The following is a 27047-nucleotide window of genomic DNA, read 5'->3' on the forward strand; positions in this document are numbered from 1 at the left end:
CACTCCTCCTCCATGAAGAAGTCTCTGAGAACTCTGTGAGAGGATGAAGAGGGATGACAGAGGCCCTGGGTCTGTCACCCTGCCCCTGCAGCAGCGGCACAGGAGGGAGGTGAGACAATGGTACCTCTCGCAGAGCCGGAATTCGCCCATGGGGAAACGGTAGCTCCAGCAGCTGGAGTCACTGTCTGAGGTGAAGACCTTCTCCTTGTGCTTCTCCGACTGGATGTGCTGCTGCCATTGCTTCTTGCTGTTGCTGTTTTTCCCACAGAGCCAGCAGTGGTAGCCCATCTAACCAGTGCAGACAGGGAAAAGGGCCAGTCAGTGCAATAACATTCACATCCACTGGCCTTCCCTATGCTGGCACTCCCTCTCCCCTTTCCTTCCAGAGCATCCTGGAAGCTCCACTCAGTCTATGACTACCCATGCTTCTCGGCTATATTGTCTTTAGGGCACTGTGCTGACATTTAGTGGGAACAGAGGAGATGCTCTGTCAGAGTTTATCTAGGGCTCAAACAGGCTTAGGGGACAGGGCAGCTCAGTTCATTGACATGGTCCCCCTGCCCCTGCTGATGGCCCCAGTGGGGTCTCACTGCAAGGTCCCCAGGTTCACAGGCAATGCAGGACCCTTCAACAGCACAGACCCTTACATCAGTACCACCCACGGCATAAGGAAACACATCTGCCTCTGGTTTTCTAAGGCTTCTGTGCCAGCTCTTCTCCAAGCTTCTCCCCTTCTGACAGGCCTGCAATGGTTTTGCCAGCTTGCCCAGGAACCCTGGAGAGAGGCTGAGCCTATGCAAAAGGGAACCTAAGATAGACTCGTAATGACTTGGGGATTAACAGAAAAGCCATCACAGAGCCTTGCTGACCCCAGGTCGATCTCTTCCCATTTCAGCTGTGCTGCTCTTTCTGTGCTACTCCAAGCTGTCCATTTAACCTACGTTAATACAGGCTCTGTATTAAAACTAGAGCAATGCAGTCTCTGCTAGCCACACCTGGAGCACAGGAGAGAGGCAGGCTAGCAGCATTGAGGAAGAGGACAAGAAGGAGAAGGAATGAATGACAAGAGATCAGCTTATTACCATGATGTCTGCATAATCAGTGGGCATCTGGATCTGTTTCTCCCCTTCTCGTGACGTGAGTGGTGTTCCCTCTCCAGGCTTCCCAGGATTGTGTTTCTTTAGCCACATGTCATAGGTCTGCTGCATATCTAGTACTGCACAAAGGCAACACATTAAGCCACTCAACAACCTCCCACCTGGTGCACAAACTATGAAAAAAGGACAAATGCTGGGGCAGCCCTTCCCTCCCCTCCCCTCGCCTGTGCAGCAGCACCAGACTGAAGGCCTGTGCCCCACGTCACCTCCTCAGATAAGATCTTGGGGGAGAGAAGCCAAATTCACACCACACCACCTGGCATGGGGAGTGTCTTCTATTAGTTGAAGGGCAACTGTGGCAAGAGCCACACAAAATTTTCAGAAAGGTGGCAAAGTGCTGCAAGATCTCCTTGGAATTCACCCCACAAGATAATTTGCCAAGAGGCCTGATTCTACTTGACCTCTCAGAAGACATCTCATCCAGCCCGGAAGCTAAGGCAGGTTTCAGATCCATCTCTTCCCTCTAAGCCCAAGCTTCACCCTCAGCACTAGAGAGGGAGGAGAGCCCCTAAGCAAGCTGGCCACAGGAAGCACTGCAGAGGGCAGGAAGACCTAATGATAGCATGCTCTAAGTTCAAAACCTGCCCAGAGAACTGAGGTCGATGTCTCTCATGGCTTTTGATTTAAAAGCCACTCAACATGCTTCTGGGAAGGGAAATTTGAAGCGGAAGCTTTAAGTAGACATCTGCTTTTGCAAGATCAGCTCCTGAGAGAGGCTATGGAAACAAATGTTTGCAGATATTGATACGATGCTCTAAGTATGATGCATTAGTGATTTACTCCTTGCTAAATGAGTAATTGAGGAACTTGAGGTAACTGGGGATAATGAATGCAAGTTCCCCAAAACTGAGACAACACTGTTGTTTGAACATTCACCTTTGTGCTTGAGCAAACACACCCAGACTTGTCTCATGTGCTTTAAAGGCCCCAGCAATTAAATGCTTTGAACTGCAACAAGTAACAGTTTGGCTCAGCAGAGAGAACGACCCTCCACAGAACCAAAAAAAAATTCAGGGTAGGCCTGAAGTCTTTCAGGCTTTCCAGCAACTCCAACAGAGACAGGTGAGCACCTGGACAGCTGGCCCTTTTTCCCCAGTCTCCTGTTGATCTGAATAAACAAAGATTTCTGCCACAGAGCTGGCTGTCCAGGATATGGGCAACCCCCCAACTACCGCCCAAAAGGTAAGTCTGCAGAATTAAATACAGACAAGTTCCTCCACAAAGGCACCACCCAACGATTTTCTTATTCAGGATCTCAACTCCTCCCCTTTGAATACAATGCCATGAGCAGGGAGGGCAACAGCCCAAGACCAGTGAGCAGAAATAGGTAAGACAGCCAAACCAGATAGAAGACAAACAAGAAAGATACAGAAGCAGCTACAAGCCAGGACTGGTGCTTTGGCAAAGCTCCATACAGAGCCAGGCCTGGGACATTATAGGCAACAGTAGGGACAGTACAGGGTGGATTCTAAAATGATGCAGAAAGAGAGGGCAGCAGTGAAGTAATGTAAAACATAAAACTATTGTGCACTAGTCCCACAGCAAGGGACTCAAGAGATACATGCATATTTAAGAAAAAAGCAGCTGTAGACAGACCTGACCCATAATCCCACATAAACTCATGGCAACAGTCTTGTCCAGCTCCATCTCTGTTGTCAAGGATATGTCTTAACATATCCTCTAGATGCCCAAATGTCCTCTTCCCTCTCCCCAAACTCTTTGGCCCACATTTCCCCCACTCACTTTTATTTTCCTTCATGAAGGTCCACATGTCTCTTTCCTCAGGACTGTGGGCAAAGGAACAGTTGCCCACATACTGGCATTTCCTGCCATTCTGTGCATGGATACATAACTGTTAAAAGATAGAGAGAAAAATTTAGCATCTGCACAATCAGTCCTTGCTAGAGGGGAAAGTAGGTTTGATAGCCAGCTGAGGCATTAAGTTGCACAGGAGAGATTGCCAACAGGACACTATATATCATTAACTCATGATTCTTTTCCTCAGTCTCCTGATGACATAAAGACACAGGTAGTTCAGCACCTGCTGCCATTTCCATAGGTGACTGGGTGCAGATACAGGGCAACAGCAGGAAGCATCCTGGATTGACATAACAGTGTTTCCTGCTGATGAAGCTGCTGGTCCCCAAAAGTGACTCATTCTCCAGCCATCTCTGAGTGGGTAAAGAGTGGCCTTACAGATTGCACCACACCGGTGCACATACAGCTACCAGCAGCATCATTGCCAGAGAAAATGAGAAACTTTCTAAACATCATATTTACTGATCATCTCTCATCCCCCTGTTCTGGCACAAAAGGAGCACCTACCATAGGGTAGGGGGAAGGAGTTTTCTTCTTCCAGGGAAAAAAGAAAGAAGAGGGAGAGAGAAACTCTCTATCATAACATTTGGGGCTGGGGTTGGAGGCTGGATATCTGAACTCAGCTTTTTAGCTGAGTTCTTAGTTTTGCTTTCAAAACCCATTGTGAGCAAGTTTCACAATCTATAGTACACAGTCACAGCAAAGGCAGGGATAGGCTTCTCCTAAGCATTTCGCCTCTCACCCACATTGAGAAACCCTGACCTAAGGGGAGTGTTAAATTTCATTCCCAAACCCCAGCCAGAGATGCATTAACGACTCTTGTTATCCATCAGCAGCAACACTGGAAACTCGCATTTGTGCGTCGAGTGGATTAAATGGGTGCTGCTCCTTCTTCTGCTCCATCCTTTTCCTGGATGTATTTTGCTGCCGTCAGTCTGTCCTTACCTCCCATCTCAGCCATCATGTGCTTTTCTCCCTGACAAGTCTTCAAGGGAGCAGCCCTCAAAACACTGCACCGTGGTGGAAAGTAAAGGGAAAGGGATGGAGCACCTGGCCATGCCGGGTGTGGGGGCTTACATCATATTGCTGTGGGAAGTTACGGATGGAAGGCAGTGGTCGGACTGACACCCACTTCTTCTTAGCTTTGGACATCACCAGCAGGACACGGCGTTCCTTCGTCCAGCTGAAGAGAGGATCAATCAAGAAAGACATAAGAAAGAGCAGAACAAATGTTCAACCTCAGAGACCCTTAAATACTGAAAGATGAACAGATCCTCCTGTCCAGCTTGTCCCTGCACTATCTGGCTGTTCCTAGACATGCACATCTGTGATGGAGAAACCACAAGAACACTGTTTTAGGAGGACTTCTCCCTGTAAATATTACCTATTTCCTGGGATACCTCTTTTCATAAAGCCACAAAAATCTCCCCCAAATCTCACATGGCATCACCACAGATTATTAAACAGCTGCATTCCATCCTTTGACACAGCCAATTCTTGTGCAATCAGATCCATGAAGAACACTTGGGAATATTTTCTGCTTGAAAGGTGCAATAGAAATGCAAGTCATTACAAGCACTACCTTATGAACAGTGCCAGGAAGTATTTATTCTCCTTCAGCTCCAGCAACAGATCCCCATGAGATACCCTGAGCAAAAACCCCAGATCTATTCAGCAGCTGCACAAAAACGTGTTATTTTTCCCATCCCAGGAAGCAATCCTCACCCACTTACTTCCTCCAGAAACTGCTGCTTCTGTCTCTTCTTCAACAGAAGCATTACACTTACAATAGGAAGCTGGACTCTGCCTCTGTGGCTTGTGTTATAGGAAGAGAAGTTCTATAAACCCATCCTATCCCTGCAGGCTGCTTGGGTGAGACAGGCCAGAGTTTCCATGACCAAACAGTGACTTCCCAGCCAATATTTCTCTTCTAGGGGACTTACAAGACAGATAGGGAAAATTTTTTTTAGTGGGGCCTGTAATGTTGTAACAAGGGGTAGTGTCTTGAAACTAAAAGAGGGTAGATTTAGACAATATGTAAGGAAGAAATTTTTTATGATGAGGGCGTTGAAACACTGGCACAACCCAGAGCGGTGGTGAATGCCTCATCTCTGGAAACATTCAAGGTCAGGCTGAGCAATCTGATCTAGTTGAAGATGTGCCTGCTCATTGCAGGATGGCTGGATTAGATAACCTTTAAAGGTCCCTCCCAGTCCAAACTGTTCTAGGATTCAATGCTTCTATTACACCACACATTCTCATGGGCCCCAAGGGATCAAGAGATGCAAACACACATGACATGCATCACAGAGGAGCAACCAAAGCAGTGAAAGAGCCAAGGGAAACTAATTTAGAAGGAAGCAGAGTATCTTGAATTATTGCTAATTGTGACAAGACTGACATCTGCAAATAGCTGAGAGTATAAACACATGCAGAGGAGAACTCTGTTAGTGCCCTTGATAAGAAGAAATGATAGGAACTGGGAGAAAAGGGAATTGTGGGAGCTGGACTGCCTGTGCCAGCAGTAACAGTCTGCACGATGCTGGCAGCAACTACACACAGTAAAGAGAGAAGGAAGCTGGAAAACAGCTATCTGCAATGCCTCTGTTTGCTATAGTGACAAGCAGTGAGAGGCTGCTAGGAAACCTTACAGCCTCTTCCAAAGATGCCAAATAAAGCCCTGGAGAAGGTAGGATGAAAAATTCCTGCCCTTGAAGAGTGGTAGAGGAAAGAGAAGGTTGACTTGCTCACCAGTGGGGGGCTTTGGCACTACAGTACTTGAGGTCTTTATCTGGCTCCACCAGCTGCCCATTCCTCCAGCACTGGCCACACACGAATTTCATCTGGAGGTCAAAGGTGCTTGACGTGGGATTCCGGGAAGAAGCCTAGGAAAAAGAATCACAGCCTTAGGCAAAGAGAGGTAAAATGCACCCCCCAAACCTGCCACAGAGATGCTGGCTTGTCCCCGCACACCTGTGTGCCAGCGACAAGCCAGATTAAATCAGCTCTCCTTTGCCAGCGTTAGCTGTTGGCCCAATGAGATACCAGACAGGAGCAAAACCACGGCTTGCTTCAGCATGATTTCCTGGGTTTTGACATCTGGCCAAAAGCACAGACAGCCTGGCAGCTTCCAGCACTGACCAGGCCTGGCTGTGAAACCCCTGTAGTGTACCTCCGTGTACAGACAAGCTCTGTGAGACTTGTCCCAGAGCTTAATCCCCACTTCCCTGCAGGGAGGGCAATCCATGTCCCACTCTGCCTATGGAGAGTGCTTGGTCAGCTTGGACCAAGCTTGGACAGCGCTTGGGACAGCCCCCTTGGCAGGAAGCTGGACCATATCACAATGTAGGACACAAAATTCCTGCTTTTGGATGAAGAACCTTGTGTCACACCTAACATTTCAAACAATGAAGTCAGAGCTGGATCCACTTGTTGATATCCTTCCAAGCCTTCTCACAGTTCCTCTGCACTGCATTTCACAAGCAGTTAAATCATAGTCTCTGGACAGAGGTACAATGCACATATTTCATATCTTCTTAGCCATTGCACTTACTGCCCCCACCCTACCTGAGAAGGCTAGTTTGGGATTATGAATAACAGATTGTGGAGAATAAAAAAAAAAAAGGAGCCAATCTCATAACACTGCTGCCTCATGCTTTCTGAGAAAATCTCTGGAAAACTTGCATTCTGCATCATCACTGGAAGAACATAAGGCTGGTATCTCCAGTTTATTTCCAAACCAAAAAGCAAACCCAACTAGATGCCAGTGGCCCTGGGCACGGGAGTGTGAGAGTACAAGAGAACACTCTGGTCATCGAGCTGGCCATGAAGCACAAAGGTCACACACCAGCAAAACAATTCTCTGACTGTCAGCCACATCAGCAGCCCATCCCACCTGCCATACCTTGACTTTAACCCTGAGCATCTCACAATAACCAGACATGCAAGCTGTGTCCCTGAAGAGCAGGTTTCTGCCAGCAAATGATTAGCAGCAGCATAGAGCCTGGCTGCATCCCTCTGTGAAGGGAAAACAGCAAGCACAGGCAGCACAGAATCAAAGCATTTCCCAGGAGATGCCACATCAGCTATCAATTACCACTCTTCATCCTGCAGATATAGTCTTTTGGAGAACTAGAGCTGACATATAAAGGGTCCTCTGTCACTATGAAAAGCTGACTGGGGAGCTGACCTCACCTGTGCTGCATACATGAAGCCATCAGTTCTCTGATGTCCCAGCAAAAGGACCCTCTGAGAGAACCAGCATCTCTTTTGAAAGAGATAATCTCTTTTGAAAGAGGACAATCTCTTGTCTGGGAGAATGACCTTTCTGGTGACTCCCAGCACATGACTTGTTCATCACTTGCTGTCAGCTGTCACCTGTGCTGGTGACCACCAAGAACACATCAAACTGAGATTTTCTACCAGGCTGTGAGATGAGCATAGCTGAGATTTGGGCTACCATGAAAGGCAATAACGTGCCTCCTTCTCAGATATGTGGCCTTTGAACAGTAGCTTTAATCTTTACTTGGTCTTCAAAGGCAATTCCACTACTGCTCACTACTGACCCATAAACCTATAGCCTATGGTAACAAAATGGCACTGCTAGCATATTCCCTTGTATCAATCCCATGCTATCCTCCTGGTGACATATCTCTCAGCACAGCCAGGAAGCTTTGCTCAAACCTACTGACCCAGCAAAACTAAACACTGAGTGTCTCCAGAAGAGACGAAATCAGAGAGAAAGAAAATATCTCTCAGATAGTTCTGGTAATCTGGGCTACTTTTTCACAAATTCTTAACCAAACGAAGCCCTATGCATTTCTTCATCTGCGTCAAGCAAACTGCTGGTCAATCCAGTGGGCAGGTATGCTCCCAGGGGATTAGGAGCCAAGCGAAAATTCAAAGCGGCTCCTGTTAATGCTACATTACTGTTTTTGTAAAGGCAAGAAACACACCTGGCAGGCTGCTGATAACCAGCAGTGTGGAAATTATATTACATGAGGCTCTAGCAGACTAAGCCAGGCAAAAGTGCTGTGGGCTATGGCACCACCCCTTGCTATGAAGCCAGACAATACAGTGCTAACTATGCACCATAGCAACCAAATAAATACAAGTCTCTGGTATGACCGCTCTCCAGTTCAGGCTCTGCAGAAAACAACAGACCCTGCACAGCCATTCATCTCTCCCAGTTTCAGGAACCCCTCTGAGTGATACTGAAATGTTCTCTGGAGGAGCCACATACCATAGGGGACTATACGAGGAGCCCAGGTTACTCAGCCACCTAACTGAGTGAACAGTACTTAGGTGCAAGTACTCCTTAATGGAGACATTTTTTCCTCTCCATGCTTAAATTGATAATTCTGGGGTGAGCTTTCATGGGGTTTCTGGTGCTGGCTAGGGGAATAAAAACAAAACAGCTCTTGAAAACCAGAAAAAATGAGGGCTACAACCCCTCCATTTGCTGGGATGTGATGAGAGGACACCCAGCTCCCTACAACAGCCCCTCTTCCTGACTGGCTCTTCAATCTGTGGCCACGGGGTTTACTCCTACAGCAGCTGCTGTAGGGCCAAGTGCAAGACTCCCATCAGGTGCTTGGCAAGCAGTGTATCTTCATTTTTCACTTCTTGCTAAGCGTCGTGACCTTCACTGTCACAGTTACTGGGCCCCTGCATGCTGCCTGCCTCTTTTCTCCACAACTGGACAGCTGTGGGTGCTGAGTCCAGCTAGCAGCTGTGACAAAACTGCAGCAAAATCCCCCAGAGCGACTTCGCTTCCGCTGACCAGAGGGCACTGGAGTGAGAGTGGATCACATGGGATGATGGGAAGGAGGGGTCTGTTTTTACAGCACTCCTGGAAAGTTGTCTTTGCCAGGCAGCCAACTTTGAAAGCTGGAAAGACTCTGAGAAAACTCTGAGTCATGTTAGCCTGCTTGGACAGGAGAAAACAATGGCAAAAGTAAACATCTCTCAACAGATAGCTAGTCCTGCCCACAGGGTGTTTGGCAGCAAGCCTGAATCTCATCCCAAAGCCCAGCCCTCTGGCTGAGGACGTGCTGTTGCCAAAGCCATGGTGTGCTGCTGTAAACACATGCATCTGACTGACTTGACTGCCTCCCTGCACAGTGCCAGTGCCCGTGCCAGGCTGTCAATCCTTAGAGACGGCTGGTGGTGCTGCTGGTAGGCACTTTTTCACTGTACCAACATGGCTGCTGCTTTGCCTCTGCACCCTGGAACGGTTGTGGGTGCAGTCCAGTTCTGTGACAGGCATTTATGGGCTACAACCAGACTTTGCCACTGGTCATTAGCTCTAGCACTGCCCACAGGGCCCAGAAACTGTAGCTCTCTACCCATTCCCTGATGTAGCAGGCTCTGGCATTTTCTTTCCTGATCTGGCCCCTTGCAAGCCCCAGCAGCCAGAAATGGAACCCTCACTTAGCATCCAGATCCCACGTGCTTCAGAGGACATGCTCTGACCATGCCTACTGTACAGCTTATTCTTCCAGCAGCAGCACCTCCACACAAAGATGAATTTGAAACTGCAAGGCTTACAGGAAAACAGCTATCCATTTATCTTTTTTTAATCCCCTCATTACACACAGGGAACGGCAAGACAGAGTTTTCTTGAAAATGCAGGTAAATTCACAGCAGGCAGGACAGAACCAATCTCTGGACTGTGCTCTTTTGGGGCAAGGCATATATGGAGCAAAGATTGCTGATATAAATCCAACTGTTGTCACAAACTGCTGCAAATTCACATTTATTGTCCTCCCATGTGGAAATGCAGGCTATTGCCTCTGTTCCCACACCAGGCAGAAAGAGATCACAACCAGCTCTGGTTGCAGGGACCATTCAGATCATCCACTTCTCATATAATACAGGACACAGAAACTTGTCCTGCTCAGCTTCCTGAGACTTTAGAACATATTCCTTAAGCAAGTCAGACAGTTCTGGGAACTACAGACCTTGGTTATTCTGTACTGCTGCTTCCCATTCTTCTCCTCCAACCGTTTCAGACCACAACAGCTGCACAGGTTTATTGCTGAGTATCCCCTTGAAGATGAATCCATCACATGCAGCATAACCAGTGCATAGGTGGACACAGAGCCCACTGCAAGTACCAGTGCAGTCATCTGCATCTTTTCTGTTAGGCTAAGCTATGCCCATCAGACCTTCCCAGAGATGCTTCCCCAGCATCTCTGGGAAGATGCCCAACAACCTTCAATACCCTACAGCCTTCAGAACACTTCTGTTGGCACACAACCAAGACAAAAAACAGCAGCTAAACATCACATGAGTGACTCCGATTCCTCTCCTATAAACGACCTCCTCTACAGGGTGCTCACAGACTGCTCTGGCAGTGGTCTCTGCAGAGGAACTCCTGGGTGACAGACCCCACACAAAGGTGAAACACTCTTGCTTGAACAGTAAGGCACACACCAAGGGATGGCAAGCTCAGGTTCACCAAGGTTAAACAAAGCTGTCAAATTGGAACAAAAAGGATTTACACCACATTCCCCACCATTGTCCTGTTCTAATGACAAAAACTGCTTTAGTTCAACCTCAGGACTGGGCTAGGAATTGTCCTCACTGGGTGGGCTCTGCTCCTACAGTACAGAAATCCTCTCTGGGATAAAAAAAAAGGATAAGACAGCACTGCCCATAACCAAGAAGACAGAGGAAAGCAAACAAAGAACCCCTGCTTCTAACCCCTCTCACACTACCCTGGTATGCTCTTGGCAGTGCTGGAGGGTGCAGCCCTCCACACTGAGAGACTGGTGCCAAAAAAAAAAGGCAAAGCTCCCAGCCTCCTCCTGGTAAAGCACCAGTAAGGTCTCTGTCATCCTCAACAGCACCTGGGCTGCCAGTTCCACCCACTCTTGCATTCAGATCAGTTCTATATGTCATGAGTCATTCAAACTGCTCTACCACCCCTTGGCCACTAAAGGGCAGCAGGACACATTTGGTCCCCACTCTGTGACCACTGCCCCAAAATCTCCCAGTTTCACCAGCAAGGTGTCACACAAAACAACATTCTTATGTGAGTTGCCCTCGGTGACCTGGAGACTTCACCCTAGCAGGGAACAGAGCAGATAATAAATCTGCAAAACATGGCACAAAGCTCAACAGCTCTCCTCCACACCAGTGGCAAACCCGGTCTGCCTGGGCTGTCAGGCACAATAGTGGGAGGAAAAGAGAGAAAGGGCTGGAACCATTGAGAGCAAAATCTGTCTCCAAGCCCTACAAGGACCTTACCACGCTGTTCGCTGGTTTGCTGGCATGTGCCTCCACCTGCTGCCAGTACTTCTTGGACTCCTGCACGATATCTTCATGGGTCATTCCTGGGAACAAAAAGGAGACAGAGCTAAGCTACACTCCTTTGGCCAAGAGAAGAGAAGGAGGAGTTACAGGACTTGTTAGTTTAGGCTTAGTAACCCATGAGTAGCTGACAGCTCCCAACAGTCCCCCTGGTAATGTCTGGACAGAGTTGTGACAGAACCCACCACAGAATATGTCCAATCTCTTGCTAAGGAAGCTCCTCTCTACACAGCCAAACCAAAGGAGAAGAGTTCGGTCTCCTGGGCTTATTCAGACTTGGCTTTCTGCTCAGGCAGTCTGCAAAGGACCCAGACACTGCTTCCAAGCCAGTATTTCTTCACAAGGGTCAAGAGCTTGACAAAGGCTGTCCCTGACCCCCATATCAGCAGATTCTACCAAGGTCCTAAAAGCAATGCTTTGTTACTATTGATCTACTGTATATGGAATTTTTGCTTCTAGCTTGGAAGACCACAGATAGTACCCACTAAGACATCTAGCATCTCCAAGACCCCAGAAGTCTCACCTATTACCTGCTGGGATTAATTAGCCTGTTACACCATCAAGTTGAGAGGGCTCCCCATAGGCAAAGAGGAAAGTTAAAATTCAACACAAATAGACACCAAGCACAACCAAGGCAGCAGGGAAAGACCAGCAGTGCAAAATGAACCAAGGAACAGCTGCTAGTAAATTACCAGCAAGGAAAGATCTGCAAGGTCTCAGATATCAGAAATACAACATCAGACAACACGAAAAAGGATTGGTCAGACCTTATCTAAGGAATTAGCTCCTGACCAGCTCAAGTGGTGAGGGAACAGCCTCTGTTATCACCAGTCAGCTGGATGGGCATTCATGTTATTAAGTGCTCTAAAGACCCAAGACAACTGCCAAAACAAACTGAAGCAAATATATTGCACAGGCAGCTGATTGCAAGAGGGGTGCTGAGGATGGCCTTGATGCAGCATCCCCAGGACACAGACATTGCAAATTTTATTGCTTTGCTGATGCCTACATCTTTTATTACTGAAGTGAGGTGTTCCCCAGGAGTATTACATAAATGCGATCATTGATCTGGGAGACAGCCCATTCCAGAACTTAAGGGCCACCAAACAAAGTTCTCATCTCAGCTTAGGCCGTGTGTAGCTTGGGTAAGTCATAGCATTCCTGACCTCAGTTTTCCTGTCTGATTTTGGCTGTTCATGTCCCCATCTACTACTGCCATTTGCACAGGGTTTGAACAGGATGAAAAGCACTCAGAAAACTTCACCATTCTTCAAGAACATTTGCTCAGGTCTTTAAAATGGCAGCTACTGCATAACTTGCTCACAGATTAGAGCTGTTGGTGAATATTCTACTTCTTAACCCTTAATCCCAGAAGAAATGGTGTAGTTAGAGAAATTGCAACGTCCTCTTCCATGTCCAAGTATTCCATGGTCAGACACAATGATAATTTGTATTTTGGGGACAAAAACTCTAGATCTGGGGAAACCACAACAAAAAATTAACATCCTGCACTGGACCTGGCGGGAAAAGGGCTGAAGCAGCTCCCACCTTCTCTATTCTGTACACCTATGGTCCTTGAGGTGCAAAACCAAAGGGAGAAGCATATTCAGGTCTTGTCACAAGACTGAATTTCAAATGTAGTTCTTGTGACTTCCTTCTTCTAGTTCTAGAATTCTGAACTATGTCAACAATACAGTCTAGAAATGTGGTAGTTGGGAAAGAAAAACCCTAACAAATGTGAAAGGATGGTTTCCAATCTACCAGCTTTTCAAAGCATGAACGGTCACAAAGAAATGGACTGGGAACCAAAAGACCCAGGTGTTGATTACTTATAATATTTCGGCATCTTTTGTAGTATCATTAGTGAAGATAAAGAGTCTGTTATTACCACTGGTAGAAGAAGATAGCAAGAGATGCCTGTGAAAAGCCACGGTGAACAAGAAAACAGTCCTGCCAGTCCAATTTTGAGATCTAGGGAACCTTTACTCCACTCATACAATACAATACAATCCTTTACTCCACAATACAATCCTTTATCCCCATGAACAAAGCCAAAAGCTCTGTAAATGCTCAAATGGCTGTGAAGTGTTTCAAATGTAAGCTGCCCTCTTCCTATTCTTGCTGAGCAAATAGTGTCCAAATGAAACTTCCTGCTCCAAAGCTAAAGCATTTCCATAGAATGGCAAAAACTGCCTTTAATCTCAGCTTTCATAATGAAGGCTACACTTGACAAAGGCAAACTAACAAAGAAACCAGGCTCATATATACAGCCCTGCAGAGAAAAACCTCACAAGATAATGTCTCTCCTATTATTGGAAAAGGTGGATCATTAAGCACAAAGCATAATGATCAACTCTGCAGCTTAACTCATGGCTTGTTTCATCTCCTCAACTTTCCCTTTGAAATAATTTCTTCAAATAAAGAAGGAAAGAAGAAAAAAAATCAGTTTATTTCTTCTGCAGGATAAAGAGAAAAAAACACAGAGGGAAGGAAGAAGGGAGCAAATAAACGTTTCAAATAACAAAACCTGACCAAAGCAACTAAAATAAACCAGCCATGGGATGGGGATAAAAGCAAGGTACTTGAATATTAGAGCAGTATCACAAGCATGTAGGGCAGCAATGGTGGCCCATGACTCACAGGCAACGTGCTATCTTAGAAACTCTAGAGCTGTAATTTTTTTTATTTCCTGAGGCCACAAGTAAATGAGGGCAATCAGAAAGATTAAAGATGACATTTGCCACAGTGTGCTATTTGTTCATCACTGTCCCTCATGAGATGAAGGCAAGGTCAAGGACTGCACTGAACATCAATTATGACATCAAAGAATGGTGAGAAACATCCATAATGTGTTTCCTCTCTGAAGTACTCCCATACCAGGCTGGGTGTTGCACTAAATGAGACCCTGTGGTGAAAAAACATGTAAGGTAGTATTGTGGGTGGACTAATATCTACAGAGCCAACTGGACAGCAGCTGTATCCAATGTATCAGACAGAGACAAAGAGACAGGACTGAAAGTGCCAGGTGTGGCAGTGTCACTATACAATTTCCCCGAGTATAATCTCTGTAAAACCCTCTCCTGAGGTACGTCATCAAAGGCTTTTTGGGAAACACCAAGTATCTAGCAATTTCCTGCTGTTGATGAATTTGTTTTGACAAACTGCAGATCCACAGCCTTCTTTATATAACCAACTGGTTTGTCACCTGTGCTGCCCTTCTCAGTGCAAAGCATGTTCACTTAGGGGTCCAACTGCTATTTGCAGAAGATCTAAGCACCAAACACCTCTTGGGATTCAGCACTATATACCTAACTATCATTTAAATTTATTCAGCTGGTCCCATGAGAAAGGCTTTCTGTCTGCAAACTGTAATAGCCTTGTTCCTGTAAATGGACAAGGGCCAAATCACCTCACAGAACACCTTGATCCTCTCTTCTGTGTTCCTCAGGAGGCAGAGTAAGTAACATGCAGGAGTGAGTGACACTTTCTCAGTAGTCCCAAATCACCTTCTTCCTCTCTGAACTGGCCCTGGGTACACACTGGAAGAAACTCAGGTGTACACAACACCAGCCAAGTCATACTCACCTGAATATTGCTGCAGCAGCCAGACCTTGAGCTCAATGAAACTGTGAGCAAAGTGGCAGCTGTCCTCACGCAGGCAGCCGTAACGCACTTCGTGTCGGCATACGTCAAACTGGAAGTGCTCCTGGAACTGACGGATCTTGGAATATTTCAGGGAGGTGGAACGCACAATGTGGACCAGACACCTGCAGAGACATAAAAAGCACCAGAGGATCAAATCCTTACCACCTCCTCCTTATATATGACATCCAGACATTTGACTGGCAAAGTAGGCAAAGGACACAAGAAAATTGACATCAGGAGAGACAGATTCCCTCTGAGAAAAGCAAACCCCTGCCCTACCAGCCTATAAAGCCTGGGTAGTTATTTTCACCCTGAGCACATGGGTGATGCTCTGCTTAAGTTCAGAGATCAGACAAATTTCAAACTATGCAGCAAAGATACCAACTCCTCTGGTTCAGCATCTCCCTACGTCTCAGGTTGCCAAGAACCAAAAGGAATTGTATGACTATGTACTTGACATGTTTATTATACTTGTTTTCCTAAACATTCATTACCAGACAGTCAGAGGCAGGATCCTGAGCTAGAGGATCTTTGTTTTGACCTTTTTGTAAAGGCCAAACTGAAAGGCAAATTAAGTCAATGGAAAACTTGGCAGAGTGATGCCAAAGGGCTTTGCTGATGCCTGAAATCCCTCAGCACCAGAAGCAAACATGCAGGGTGAAGCTCATAGTGCTATTTATCATTATTTGAGCTGTCCTATTATTGGAACCCATAGGCAGGAAAGGAAGAAAGAGACCAGAGCCCCGGAGTTAAATTGGCTGAACCTGTGAAACATGGCTCCCATCAGGAGAAAAAATTGTTCACTCACTTGTTATCATGGAAAATGTGTTTTGCAGAAAGGTTGGAGCAGACAGATGGTGTGTCCTTGGTCCCTTTGCTGATAATCCGGGGTTTGCTGTCAAAGCAAATCTGAGAAGAGAAGAAGTAGCATACTGGGAAAATCTTAGAGAGCAGTGAACCAGAGCAACTTCACTTAGAGAAGAAAGAAGAATCAGAGCCAGCCTATTCTAATGTTCAAAGTTAGAAAGAATTGTGGTGAAAACTTTGTGGTAGGGTTTTAAAATAAAGCAAGTCAATCTCTGGAAAAGCTTCCGGACAACATTTTTTGGCGTATTCTCCACAGTATTTTCCATTGCGGTTGGAAAAAATCTGGTCAGAGCCACATATTCTTTCCCTGTTAGCCAACAAAACAAGAACAAGGGAGAAATAAACCCAGCCACTTCACAGCAAAGAACCCATCCCTTTACATGCACTGCCAGCATGGGAAACTGTGCTGCAGAGCATTAAGACGATATGAAGCAATTCTCAACTGACCAACTCAGTAGCTCTGCACAGACATCAAGTGGGAATTTGTTGCATTATGGAATTTTGCTTTCTAAAGTAACTGGGAATAAATTACAATTCAAAGCAATATATCAAGATGGGAGAAGAGACAGGTGACCCCATGAGGCTGTGAGCACCTGGTTCAGCTGCAGGGCTAAGGAGGGAAACTACTCCTTTCTCCTGCACACTCCTGCATACAGTGCTCAGTGTCCTTCTGAAAGCAGGGGACTGGCTGAGACACACAGAGTTACAGGTGGCCTACTGCACCTTTCAGATTTCCTTCTTGAAGAATGTCTAACATTCCTGGATTCATTTTCCCTTTAGGACTGCCTCCCAAGGTACCCTGTCAACCAGGCTCCTAAAGAAGCTAAAGTCTGCCCTTCAGAAGGCAGTTCTTCTGACTCTTCTCCTTATTTCTCCAAGAACTGAAAACTCTTCCATTGCATGACTGCTTTGCCCAAGACGGCTTCCAACCATAGTATCACCCACCAGTCCTTCTCTGTTCACAAACACCAGACCCAGTGGGTGCCTTCCCTAGCCGTCACCCTCACCAGCTGTGTCAGGAGTTCTCTTCCACACACTCCAGGAACCTCCTGGACTGTTTCTTCTCTGCTGTGCTGTACTTAAAACAGACACCTGCTGAAGTTCCCCACAAGAAAAAGGGCCAACAATTACAAGACTTATCCCATCTGCCTATAGAATATTTTGTCTGCCTCTACACCCTGGTTGGGTGGTCTGTAACAGACTCCTGCCTTATTTGCCTTCCCCTAATTCCTACCCATAATCACTCAACCCTACCTTCATCATCATTAAACTCTAAACAGTGAAAACACTCCCTAACACACATGGCTCCCTCACTGCCTCTCCTTTCTCACCTGTCCCCCCTGAAGAGTTTACAGATATCCATTGCAAGCACTCCAGTTGTGCAAGTCATCCCACTGTATTTTCATGGTGGCAACTATCAACATATCAGTGGTCAAGATACATACTGAAGAGATGATGGATGCCTGCCCCCTCCCACCAGTTCTGTACCTCACAGAGGAAGGTGAAGATGCCCTGATGTTCCTTGAGGAGCTTGGCAATTGTGAGGCTGCTCTGCTTGATCCCACCTAATGGGTCAAAGAGGAGGTCACGGTTGAGGGTCCCCTTCCTCTCCTCTGTCCACACGTCGATCTCTTCCTGGTGGTACGCGAAGGTGCAGTTATCCCCGTACTTACAGTCCTGCTTGTTAAGCATATCTACAAAGCAACAAACAGCACACACCACCACACAGGGAGGGCAGCCCAGTCAGAAAGTAAACTCTCTCTTGTCTTCTCCCACTGCCCACGCCTCACATAGAACTGAAAGCAAGAAAACAGAGAACTAAAAGAAAAAGACATCTCCTCCCAAGTTCACCTATATCAAGACATTCAAGGGTTAATGCAAACTACTGAAGGGTGACAATCTCCAGTAATGCTGATATAGGGGAAACCATCTTAAAACAAGAGACCAGCTTTAATTCAGTGCCTGGCCAGGGACAGACCATGACTTAACTAACCCCTTTTAAAGCCAATACAGATTAAGTTCTCCCATGGGCCCAGAAGTAAAGAGCTATTTTAGCTTGGCTCTTGCAATCTTCCCACTTCATTAGGTACTTTGTAATGACACTGCTTCGGGATACCAATCTGGTCACACTGTCTGCATGTACTGTGGGATGGGCTGGAGCAAAGAAGCAGGCAGAGAATGCTTTTCCCTAGGCAGAACCACAGCCCTGCCATGGGCCAGGTGGGTTGAGTGGGACTAATGTGAGCACATGTACAGGAGGTAGGCTCTCAGTAAAGCCCATGTTAGCAGAGCAGCTCTGAGTGCTCGACTGTGCCCAGCAGCTCACTGAGCCTTTGGAACTCTTCTGCTCCACCACTTTAGAAGCTGCCTGCTCTCTACAACATGGCAGCTCATTGCTCTTCACTGTACTGAGCCACCCACTCCATAGGCTACTGATGGAACAGGACACCCTAGAGCCAGCAGGCAATATCAAACAGAATTTCCCTCCCAGTCTCCCCTGGCACAGCCCCTTCCCAGCAACCAACTGCCACAGATCACCTTTGCACAGATAATAGGATCCTACAAAATTGGTTTTGGTTGGGCGAGGACGGATCCTCTTCCAGGTCTTGTCTTCTGAGTTCTTCAGCCTGCCCAGCAGGATGTCCCGCTTGCACTTGTGCTCTAACCCTTCTCGATAGGTGTAATCACCAGCCTTGGGCCCTGCCAGAGAGAGTAACCCCATCAGCCTGGGGAAAGCCAATTCCTAGTCTGTGCCAGTGCTCTGGTGGCAGAGCAAATGCATCACCTGTTTTGGGGTAGCAGATATGACAGGCTTGTTTGAAAACGTGAGTAGATGCCAGAGGGTTCTTCACCAGTAGAGCCGTGTTGGGCATTACTGGTTCTGGCTGGGACAGCAGGTGCTCGGTGGCCTTGGGCACAGCTGGGTGATTCACTCCACCAAGGCTGACCTGAGAGAAAACACACACACCTCTCTGTTCAGCTCTGCAACCACATGGGGAAGAGACCTCTCCAACCCCCTTGCCCTACTCAAGTCTCTCAAAACCTTTCTCATTTCCTCTCTCATCAAAATGTTCTCATTTGAAGTGACACTTCCAGAAGAGATGACTGCAACTTTTTCAAAGAGAATGAACACTGTGGTGTGTTCACTTCAGAGACAGGCCTCTTTCCTACTGGTAAGAGACCTCAGTTTTCTATCATGAGCCACAAAACAAAATGCCCTCCTCACTCCTTCCATCAGAATCTACTCTGCAATGGAAGACTTTTAAATCAACCTTATTCCAAGCTAAGAAAAAACCCAAATTACTTATCAGTCAATCTTCAGGGATATTCATATTGATGTTAACAGGGTTAGCAGGTGACAGGAACTCAAGAATAACTTTTGTTCCAAGCTTACTAATTCTCCCCTTTTTCTCCAAGACTGGAGACATAGGACAGAGGCAGAACATCTGGAGAAACCACCTGACAGGGGCAGAGAGCAACAAAGAACATCAGTAGCCTGAAGTCAAAGTTGCCTTACTCTATCCCATTCTTGAGCATGATGTGGCTGCCAGGTACAGTGCCTGGTCACGCCATGTTTACCTTGGCAATATGGAGTTATGGATAAAAACAAAGATGGAACAAATGTCTTCCTACTGACCTAGTGGGAATCTTTACCTGCCTTGCCACAACATGGGAGGCAACACTCACCAGGGCAGGGTAAGAGGAGGGGCCCAAATTACCTACATCACCCAACTGACCACTGTCACCACCACTACTACCTTGGCTTCAGAGCATCTTGGGACATCAGCACGGGGCAGTAGCTCACTCACCACTGGGGCTGTTTTTTGGCTGCCAGATGGGTGTCGCAGTTCTGGAGAGCTACTTTCTTCTGGGCAAAAGAAGAGGAAAAGAGCCCCACAAAATAAAAACAATCATTTCACTCTCAGAGGCAGATCCACTCACAAAAGGACAAACAGCTTATTAAATTAATTTGCTTTATTTATTTCAAAATGTTTTAATACTTTCTTCCCAAAGCATCTGTCTAGACTCAGAAAAACTCCAGGAAACACTTTCTTGTCCCAGAAATCCTACTGAACTCAACTCTATGCTGCTGAGAACTGGCATTACTAGGGTGACAACCCAAAGCTGAGGTGAATGACAGTGTTCAAGTGCTGACTGGCCAATCTCTGCTGTTCTCAAAATACTGCAATACTGGGAACAAGTTAACCAAGAAGAAGCCCACTTCCCTCCTGAACAGGATGTGACTTAGTCCTTGCCCAACATCCTCCACAGCTTTTCTCCTTATGCCATGAAAGTTCAGAGCCCCATTCAAGAGGACACTCATGGCCCTGAATCCAGATATGATAGGAAAGACCTTGGTCTCTACCATTCTGGCCAGCACAACAAGGTCCTGTATCATCTAAAACAGTCATCACCATTTTGCTCACTTTGTGCAAAATGTCAAAGACTCATTGAGGAGGAAGGTGGAGGAATCATGCTACAGTCCAGCAAATTGTGCCAAGGGAGGTGTTCTGGACACCAAGTCAAGTTTAAATCTCATCATTCATCATTATACATCTTTGTGTTCCTTTCTCCTCTTTAGATTTCACTCCATGCAGATACTGGTTATCTGGGATTACATACCTACAGCTTTTTCTCATTACTTTTGAGCTAAACATTATCCGTTACTCTGTCCAAGACAATTCACTGCTCTCTTCTACATTTATATTCCTGTTCTGCCACACCAGCAGAGAAAGCTACAAGACATATGTCCTCAGCATTGAGGGAAATAATTTTGGCATGCATTCACAGCTAAGGCAACACAAAACCACATCACCCTGCACCTACCAATGGCAAAGGAATCCAAGGTATCCAGCGAGCCCCTGCTTGTCCCAAAGGAGTCCAGGGCATCAAGCCGTGTATCTGTGTATGGAAGCAGATCCAGGGAATCCAGCGAATCTAAAGTGGAGCTGCCACTTCCTCCTGGTGGGGCCTCAAAGGCATCCAGGACTGAGGAGGAGGAGAGCTGCTTGGTGGGATCCATCACCAGGCCAAAAGAGGCAGGTGGCAGAGGGGTAGACACAGGGATACTGGCTGTCACAACTGGAGGCAGCAGTGGAGTTCCCCCCGGAAACACAGGAATCAACTGGGGCATCTCTGTTGGCAGGTTGGTAGGAATGGTGCCCTGGACAAGAGACTTCAGGGGAGCAGGAAGGAGGATAAATAGCAAATTAGTATTGAGGAACAAAGACCGAAAAGAGATGTCCTTGTTTTTGGCCAGCACAGAGTTAATTTTCTTCTTGGTAGTGGGTACAGCGCTATGTTTTGGATTTAGCATGAGAATAATGTTGATAACACACTGATGTTTTGGTTATTGCTAAGTCATGCTTACTCTAAGTCAAGGATTTTCCATTTCCCACGCTCTGCTAGTGAGCAGGTGCACAAGGAGATGGACAGGACAACTGATCTGAACAAGCCAAGGGGATATTCCATACCATAGAACATCATGCCCAGGATATAAACTGAGGGAAGTTGGTCAGGATCACTGACTGCTGCTTAAGGAAGGCTGGGCATTGGTCAGCAAGTGGTGAGCAACTATACTGGCATCACTTGTTTCTCTTGGGTCTTATTCCTCCCTCTCTCTCCTTTACTATGATTATTATTGTTGATATTGTATTTTATTTTGTTTCAATTATTAAACTGTTCTTATCTTAAGCCACTAGTTTGGGTTTTTTTCAATTATGCTCCTCACTAGGGAAGGGGCAGGAAAAAAGTACATGAGCAGCTGTCTGGTACTTAGTTGCTGACTGGGGTCAAACCATGACAACAGAGAGCAACAGGCTCCCAGTGAAGGGTGTGTTGTACTAGCTGGAGTAAAAGGATACCTGGCAGCTCAATCCACCTGCAGACTTCCCATAAAACTCCCAATTTTTCTGTACTGCAAATAGTCTGGACCAGGATCCCTGAGGAGGTGCTGGGATACCCGAGTTCATCAGTCTGCCCTGTGCTGGGCACTTAAACCAGCTCAGGTTGAGAAACAAGGCAGCCAAGTATACACAGTGCAAAGGCCAGGGTAATGATCACAACCTGTGGCACCTCTCATCAGGGCTTTTCCAGCATGAAAATCAGTATACTGCCTCGAGACCCAAGGTGGCTCACATAAGCAACACTGGCAACAAAAATCCAACATAAGTATGAATATGAATGTTTGTGCAGCTCCCAGATCTGTTCAAAGAACTTAGGCTGAGTGCAACCCGAACAAAATACAACGAGATTAGAGCACACCCTGTATAAAATACATTCATCATTCCTGTTTCACCTCACTCCTTTTACTACTCTCAGACTTGCTTCAAATTCACGGATATGACAGGCCAGGAAGAAGGAGATGTCAGGGGAGGGCTACCTTGGGTATATTTTGAGAGGAAGCTCCCTGAAGCTGCACACAGCAAAGCACACTTGGAAGAGGACTCCATATACTCACAGTAGCAGAAATAAAGGAAAGAATGAATAAGTTTTCCCAGAGGAAGACACAGAAGAAAATAATTACAGAAAGAGAATGAGAGGCAGCATGCACATTCTCATGCTCCAAGGACTTCCAAGGACCTATTTGGAACAAAGAAGCAGTCGATACAAGCAGCACTCGCTCTTACTAGAGGGTATGGTGACCCTTCAGCAAGGGAATCCAGGAGGGAGTCTAGTTCTTCCCCAATTATGTCCCCATCTGTGAAGTCCTCTGCATTCTCAGGCACTGGCAAGGGTACACAGTCTGGAGATGGGATCAAGCTGGCAGCAGGAAGCGAGGTGGGCAAGCCCTTTGCATCTGAGTCAGAAGGCAAAGGGACCAGCCCCTCATTCACAGGGATGGAGGTGGCCACAGGAGCTGGGAGGCACTGCAGGTCCATAGAGCAGTCTGTAATGAGAGAGAAACAGAGCCAGCCATCAGGAGAACCTCTTGCAGGAGACAAATAGAGCACAACATGGCAAAAATAATATTGTACAACTCCATCAAATCACAGAAAACAAGTATGCCAATTTTCTGAGAGGAGAGGCTCTACTCTGAAGAGTACTTGCCCTTTCATTTTTGTTTCCACTCTCCAATGGCTCACCAATAGCTGAAATACATTCTAAGGGCCAGTGCCCAGTCTGACTGTCAGGACTTGGCAAGCACATACAGCAACCAGGAACAACACAAAACCTGTGGCTGAGCCATTACCAAATTCATTATAGCCAGTACTAAAGGCCAGGGTCATGTAATACAATTTCTCTATAACCCACCACCTGGTGTTTTCTTTAATGTTTCTCACTAATGCATTTGGCAGAGATCACTGCCTTCTCTACTCCTTGGAGCTTTGATATCCCAGCTGAAAGCTTGCTTACTTGCACACCCTCTCTAAAAACCCAGGCATCCTAAATGGACAAAGACAAAAAACACAAGGCCCTGTTGGGAGGAGAGTCAGAGATTGAGTGGTAGATGAGGTTGTGCTAACAATGTGTCCCAAAAATCCCCATCAGACTCACTCAGCTATCTTTACCCAGTAAATTCCCTGCTCTTGAGTCCTTCCTGATGTCCAAAAGTGGGAGGTTGCTACTCATTTTCCCCCTCAATATCTGATCAGCAAACATGCCCTTGGAAACTTGTGTGAGGTGGGGTTAAGGCAGGAAAGAGGCAGTGGTTTTCCCTATGGTTTCTTCTCCTCTCCAGTACATTACTGGAGTAGTAAGGTGTTCCCATCACGTAATATAAACCTCTGTTAAGTGAAGTTACGGTTGAAAGCACATGTTCTTCACAGAAGAGCATTTTATTCTCAAAAAAATTAAAGGTTAAAAAAAAGTTCAAATGTTAGAAATTTGAAAAACGCAGCATTACATTTGCAATTCTCAAACCAAGCACCCAAACTACCTTAATTCTGCTCCTATGCAGATGTCCTGGAATAAAAGAAAATAAATAAGACAAAGATGCTACCTTCTCCATCCCACTGTAACTGCAACAGAGTAAGGCCATAAAAGCAAGGTAAAGATTGGAAGGAGAGACAATAGCTTTTATTAGAAAGACTGATAAAATTGGGAAAGAAACTAGACAAGCTTCAGAGACACAAAACTTGATCCAGCAGGAAATGCTGCATCCTGTCTGTACCAGGTCTGTTCACTCAGCCGCCATGAGAGCTTGGCCATCCCTCTGCATCAGGGACCAGGCAAGTGAGCCCTGTTATGGCTCAGACTGCTTGTTTTCTGGCCCAGGAATGTGCTGGTGCCTTCTCAGAGAGCTCAGCAAATTAGCAATTCCAGCAAATCCCCAAGTCGTGAACAAAACAACAGCAGAGATGACAAACACAGGCATGCCCCCTTATCTCTAACCCTACCCAGAGCACAGCACCAACCCCTGCAACCTTTCCTCCAGTATTTGTTGTGAATGGTCCACATGGATGGACTGCAGCAAAGGTCACTGTGCAAGGCACTGGAGGCTGAGCCATGACAAAAGACAGGGAAGCAGGGGAAGTGGCAAGGAACAGACACAGGTCTCTCTCCACATCCTCAAGCATGCCATTGAAGGCAAACACGTTGTACCTTATAGGATCCAACACAGGATTTCGGTGTGCAGCTGAATGCATTTCCCACAGGCTGCTCATGTCCTTAGTTTTGCAGCTGCCACACCAATCAGGCTTGGCTCCAACCCCATGCCCCCTTTACAATGATTTATCTCATCATCTCATCTCCCTTTGGAGCAGAACCCCAGCCACCAGGGAGCCAGATATCCAGCTTTTCTCATGGCTGGAAGCTTGGCCAGATTCCCTACAGTACAAAGGGATGGCTTGTGCCTTCCCATTTTTCAGATGTTTACATCTGGAGCACTTTCAAGATCCCTACAGAGGCCAACAAGAAGTTCAGAACAAGCCAGAAGGGATGGGGACACGTGGAGTGGGGAGCAAAAGGATGCACAATGACAGGGCCCCAAAGGATCCAGCAATTCAGACCTTCTCTGAGGAATGAATGAGGCCCCGCATTTTCTACTCAGACTGGGAAGCAAAGAAAAGAGGCCCTCACACACCCTAAGAGGCCCCAAACCCAGAAATGCTGAATGCATGACCAAAAGGCAGACAATAACATGAGACCCCCACAGCTCAGTGCATGTGAACGGCAAGGAAAAGAGCAGGGACCAACAGGTTCCACTACTTGCAAGTGGAAGAGGGAAGATGACCACTCCTCCCACCCTGACCACCCAAACCCTGTCATTCCTTCAGGCACTTCCTCCCTGGAAGATTGGACTCTACTCTGTCCAATCTTTTTCCCTATCTCTCTTTTCCCATTCCTGCTTTCCTCAAGAAACCAGATCTGCTGACCTCACTCACCAGCTGTGACACATCTCACATAATCTCCTTACAGAATGCTCATGCATCCTCTGCATTCCCCTAATGTTTGCTCCTTCTTAAAAGAATAAAACGCTTTCGTTTGATGAGTAGCTCACTGATACCTGCTGATTTCTGCCCCTGCCATCACAATCAGCCCCACATATTATTAAAAAGTCAACAAGGGGCTTGTATCGAAGCAGTGCAACCACCCTGCATAGGGAATAACACACTCTGATTCCATGTTGCAGAAGGCTAAATAAATTGCTTTTATTAAGCTAAATTATATTACATTAATACTATACTATATTAGAACTATATCATACTAAAAAGATACTAAAGAAAAACCTGTGACTGTCTCCAGACAGTCAGGACACAGCTTTGATCCAACTGGCCAATCAATCCAAACAACCATCACTGGTGTCCAATTAACAAATCACTCTTGGGTAAACAATAGCAATAACACATTCCATATGTGCCAAACAACAGACGAAGCAAATAGAGGTAAGAATTGCTTTCTTCTTTCTCTGAGCTTTCTCACTGCATCTCGAAACTTCCCAGGAAAAATCCTGGGAGAAACAATCATGTCTCTCTCTATTCAGAGAATGTCAATATCACAGGCTTGTCCATACACGCCCATGAACCAAGTCTCTCATACCAAGCCCCCCAGCTGGTGGCTTCTCTGGCCATACACTTGCCTGTCCCCAAGGGGCAAGTACAGAGCTTTTAAAAGCACTGTTTCTAGCTCTGCTCTTCAAAACAGTAGTGGTTCCTTGGTGCATTAGCTGGCCAATGGCCATACTGAGCCAGATCTGAGCCATGATCTCTCTGCAGGACTGGGCTGAGTTAATCAGATAACTTCAAGCAAAACATGGAGGAAAGGGCTTCAAGAGTCTGCATTTTAAAACAAAACAAAAAAAAATCACTAAAAAAACTCTTCTAATCTGAAACTCTTAGGGTACCCAGCACTCAGTTGTCCTGGTGGCACACCACTTTCAGGGCAATTGGATAACATAATTCCAGTGCTTTTGCAAAGATTTCCTAGCAGTACAGGTTCTGTCTTCTGATCTGCAGTAAAAGTGGCATGCTGCTCTTACACCAAATCCAGATTAGATAAAGAGCTTACTGGATGCGGTCATTTGATAGTCTCTAGTAGGAGTCCAGTTAATTTTAGCACAGCAAGATAATGTGGAAAACTGTCCTTAATTCACAGAACCTGGTCTCATGATCTCATGTAGCAAGCAGATACTAAATTGGTATTCAACAGAGAACAACACAGAACATGCTTTCCAAAGCACCCTAATAATGAAATTAGTTTGTTTCTATAAAACAAGCAATTGCTACTTGTGGTGGTAAGTCCTCACACTTACCTTCATGCACAGAGAACTACCTTACAAAGGAACAAAGACTGATGTGCTCAGAGGCAGAAGTTCGGTGCTCCAGCACACAAGGTAGCAAGCCTTTCTACAGGGGCAGAGTTAAGGTCACTTGTTTCCCAGCATAAGAAAAGCAACTCTGATAATCTTCCTTCTCCTCCTGGGTGCCCAGCCCTGAATTCAGCTCTCCCTGGGTCCCTCCAAACACCTTTGTTTTCAATTCCTCCACCTCAATGTCTTGGAGGACCATATGCACTCAGAGCAAAACAACCTTAACTTCACTTTATCTGAGAATGTTTTGCCTTGGAGCAGAATTTCAGAAGCTTTGCCAAGAGTAGCTTCAAGAAAGCACAACTGAAGAGAGCTGTGTACCTCAGCAGACCCTTTTAACTCCCAGACACATCTCTCACCGAGCCTGGACAAAAAGATGAGTTTGCAAGAAAAACACTCCTGCTTTGCACCACTTTTTCTTCTCCCAGTTACCAAAGTTAGGAGTGTGCAGAAGAGACACAAATGCAGGTGATGAATCTCTCAAGCCTGCCAGC

At 46.3% G+C, this 27047-nt stretch overlaps 1 protein-coding gene across 14 annotated transcripts in view; it reads right to left on the minus strand.

Annotated features, from left to right (window-relative positions):
* ZC3H7B (zinc finger CCCH-type containing 7B) overlaps window positions 1–27047 on the minus strand; it is a 48496-nt gene that overhangs the window by 4826 nt on the left and 16623 nt on the right. For 6 of the 14 annotated variants that reach the window (XM_030262924.4, XM_030262923.4, XM_072923361.1 and 3 more), the window contains 14 exons: window positions 22433–22692; window positions 20631–20979; window positions 19559–19671; window positions 18589–18751; window positions 18342–18503; window positions 17292–17497; window positions 15745–15845; window positions 14877–15058; window positions 11229–11314; window positions 5727–5860; window positions 4053–4158; window positions 2901–3009; window positions 1083–1216; window positions 125–288 (listed from right to left, as the gene is read on the minus strand). In XM_030262924.4, coding sequence (XP_030118784.4) covers window positions 125–288; window positions 1083–1216; window positions 2901–3009; window positions 4053–4158; window positions 5727–5860; window positions 11229–11314; window positions 14877–15058; window positions 15745–15845; window positions 17292–17497; window positions 18342–18503; window positions 18589–18751; window positions 19559–19671; window positions 20631–20979; window positions 22433–22692 — 2269 coding nt within the window. The remainder of the gene's footprint in view (window positions 1–124; window positions 289–1082; window positions 1217–2900; window positions 3010–4052; window positions 4159–5726; window positions 5861–11228; window positions 11315–14876; window positions 15059–15744; window positions 15846–17291; window positions 17498–18341; window positions 18504–18588; window positions 18752–19558; window positions 19672–20630; window positions 20980–22432; window positions 22693–27047) is intronic. The other 8 variants (XM_072923364.1, XM_072923365.1, XM_072923366.1 and 5 more) reach the window with 5 other exon arrangements.

The sequence above is a fragment of the Taeniopygia guttata genome, chromosome 1A (genome assembly GCF_048771995.1).
Source record: "Taeniopygia guttata chromosome 1A, bTaeGut7.mat, whole genome shotgun sequence".
Lineage (NCBI taxonomy): Eukaryota > Metazoa > Chordata > Aves > Passeriformes > Estrildidae > Taeniopygia > Taeniopygia guttata.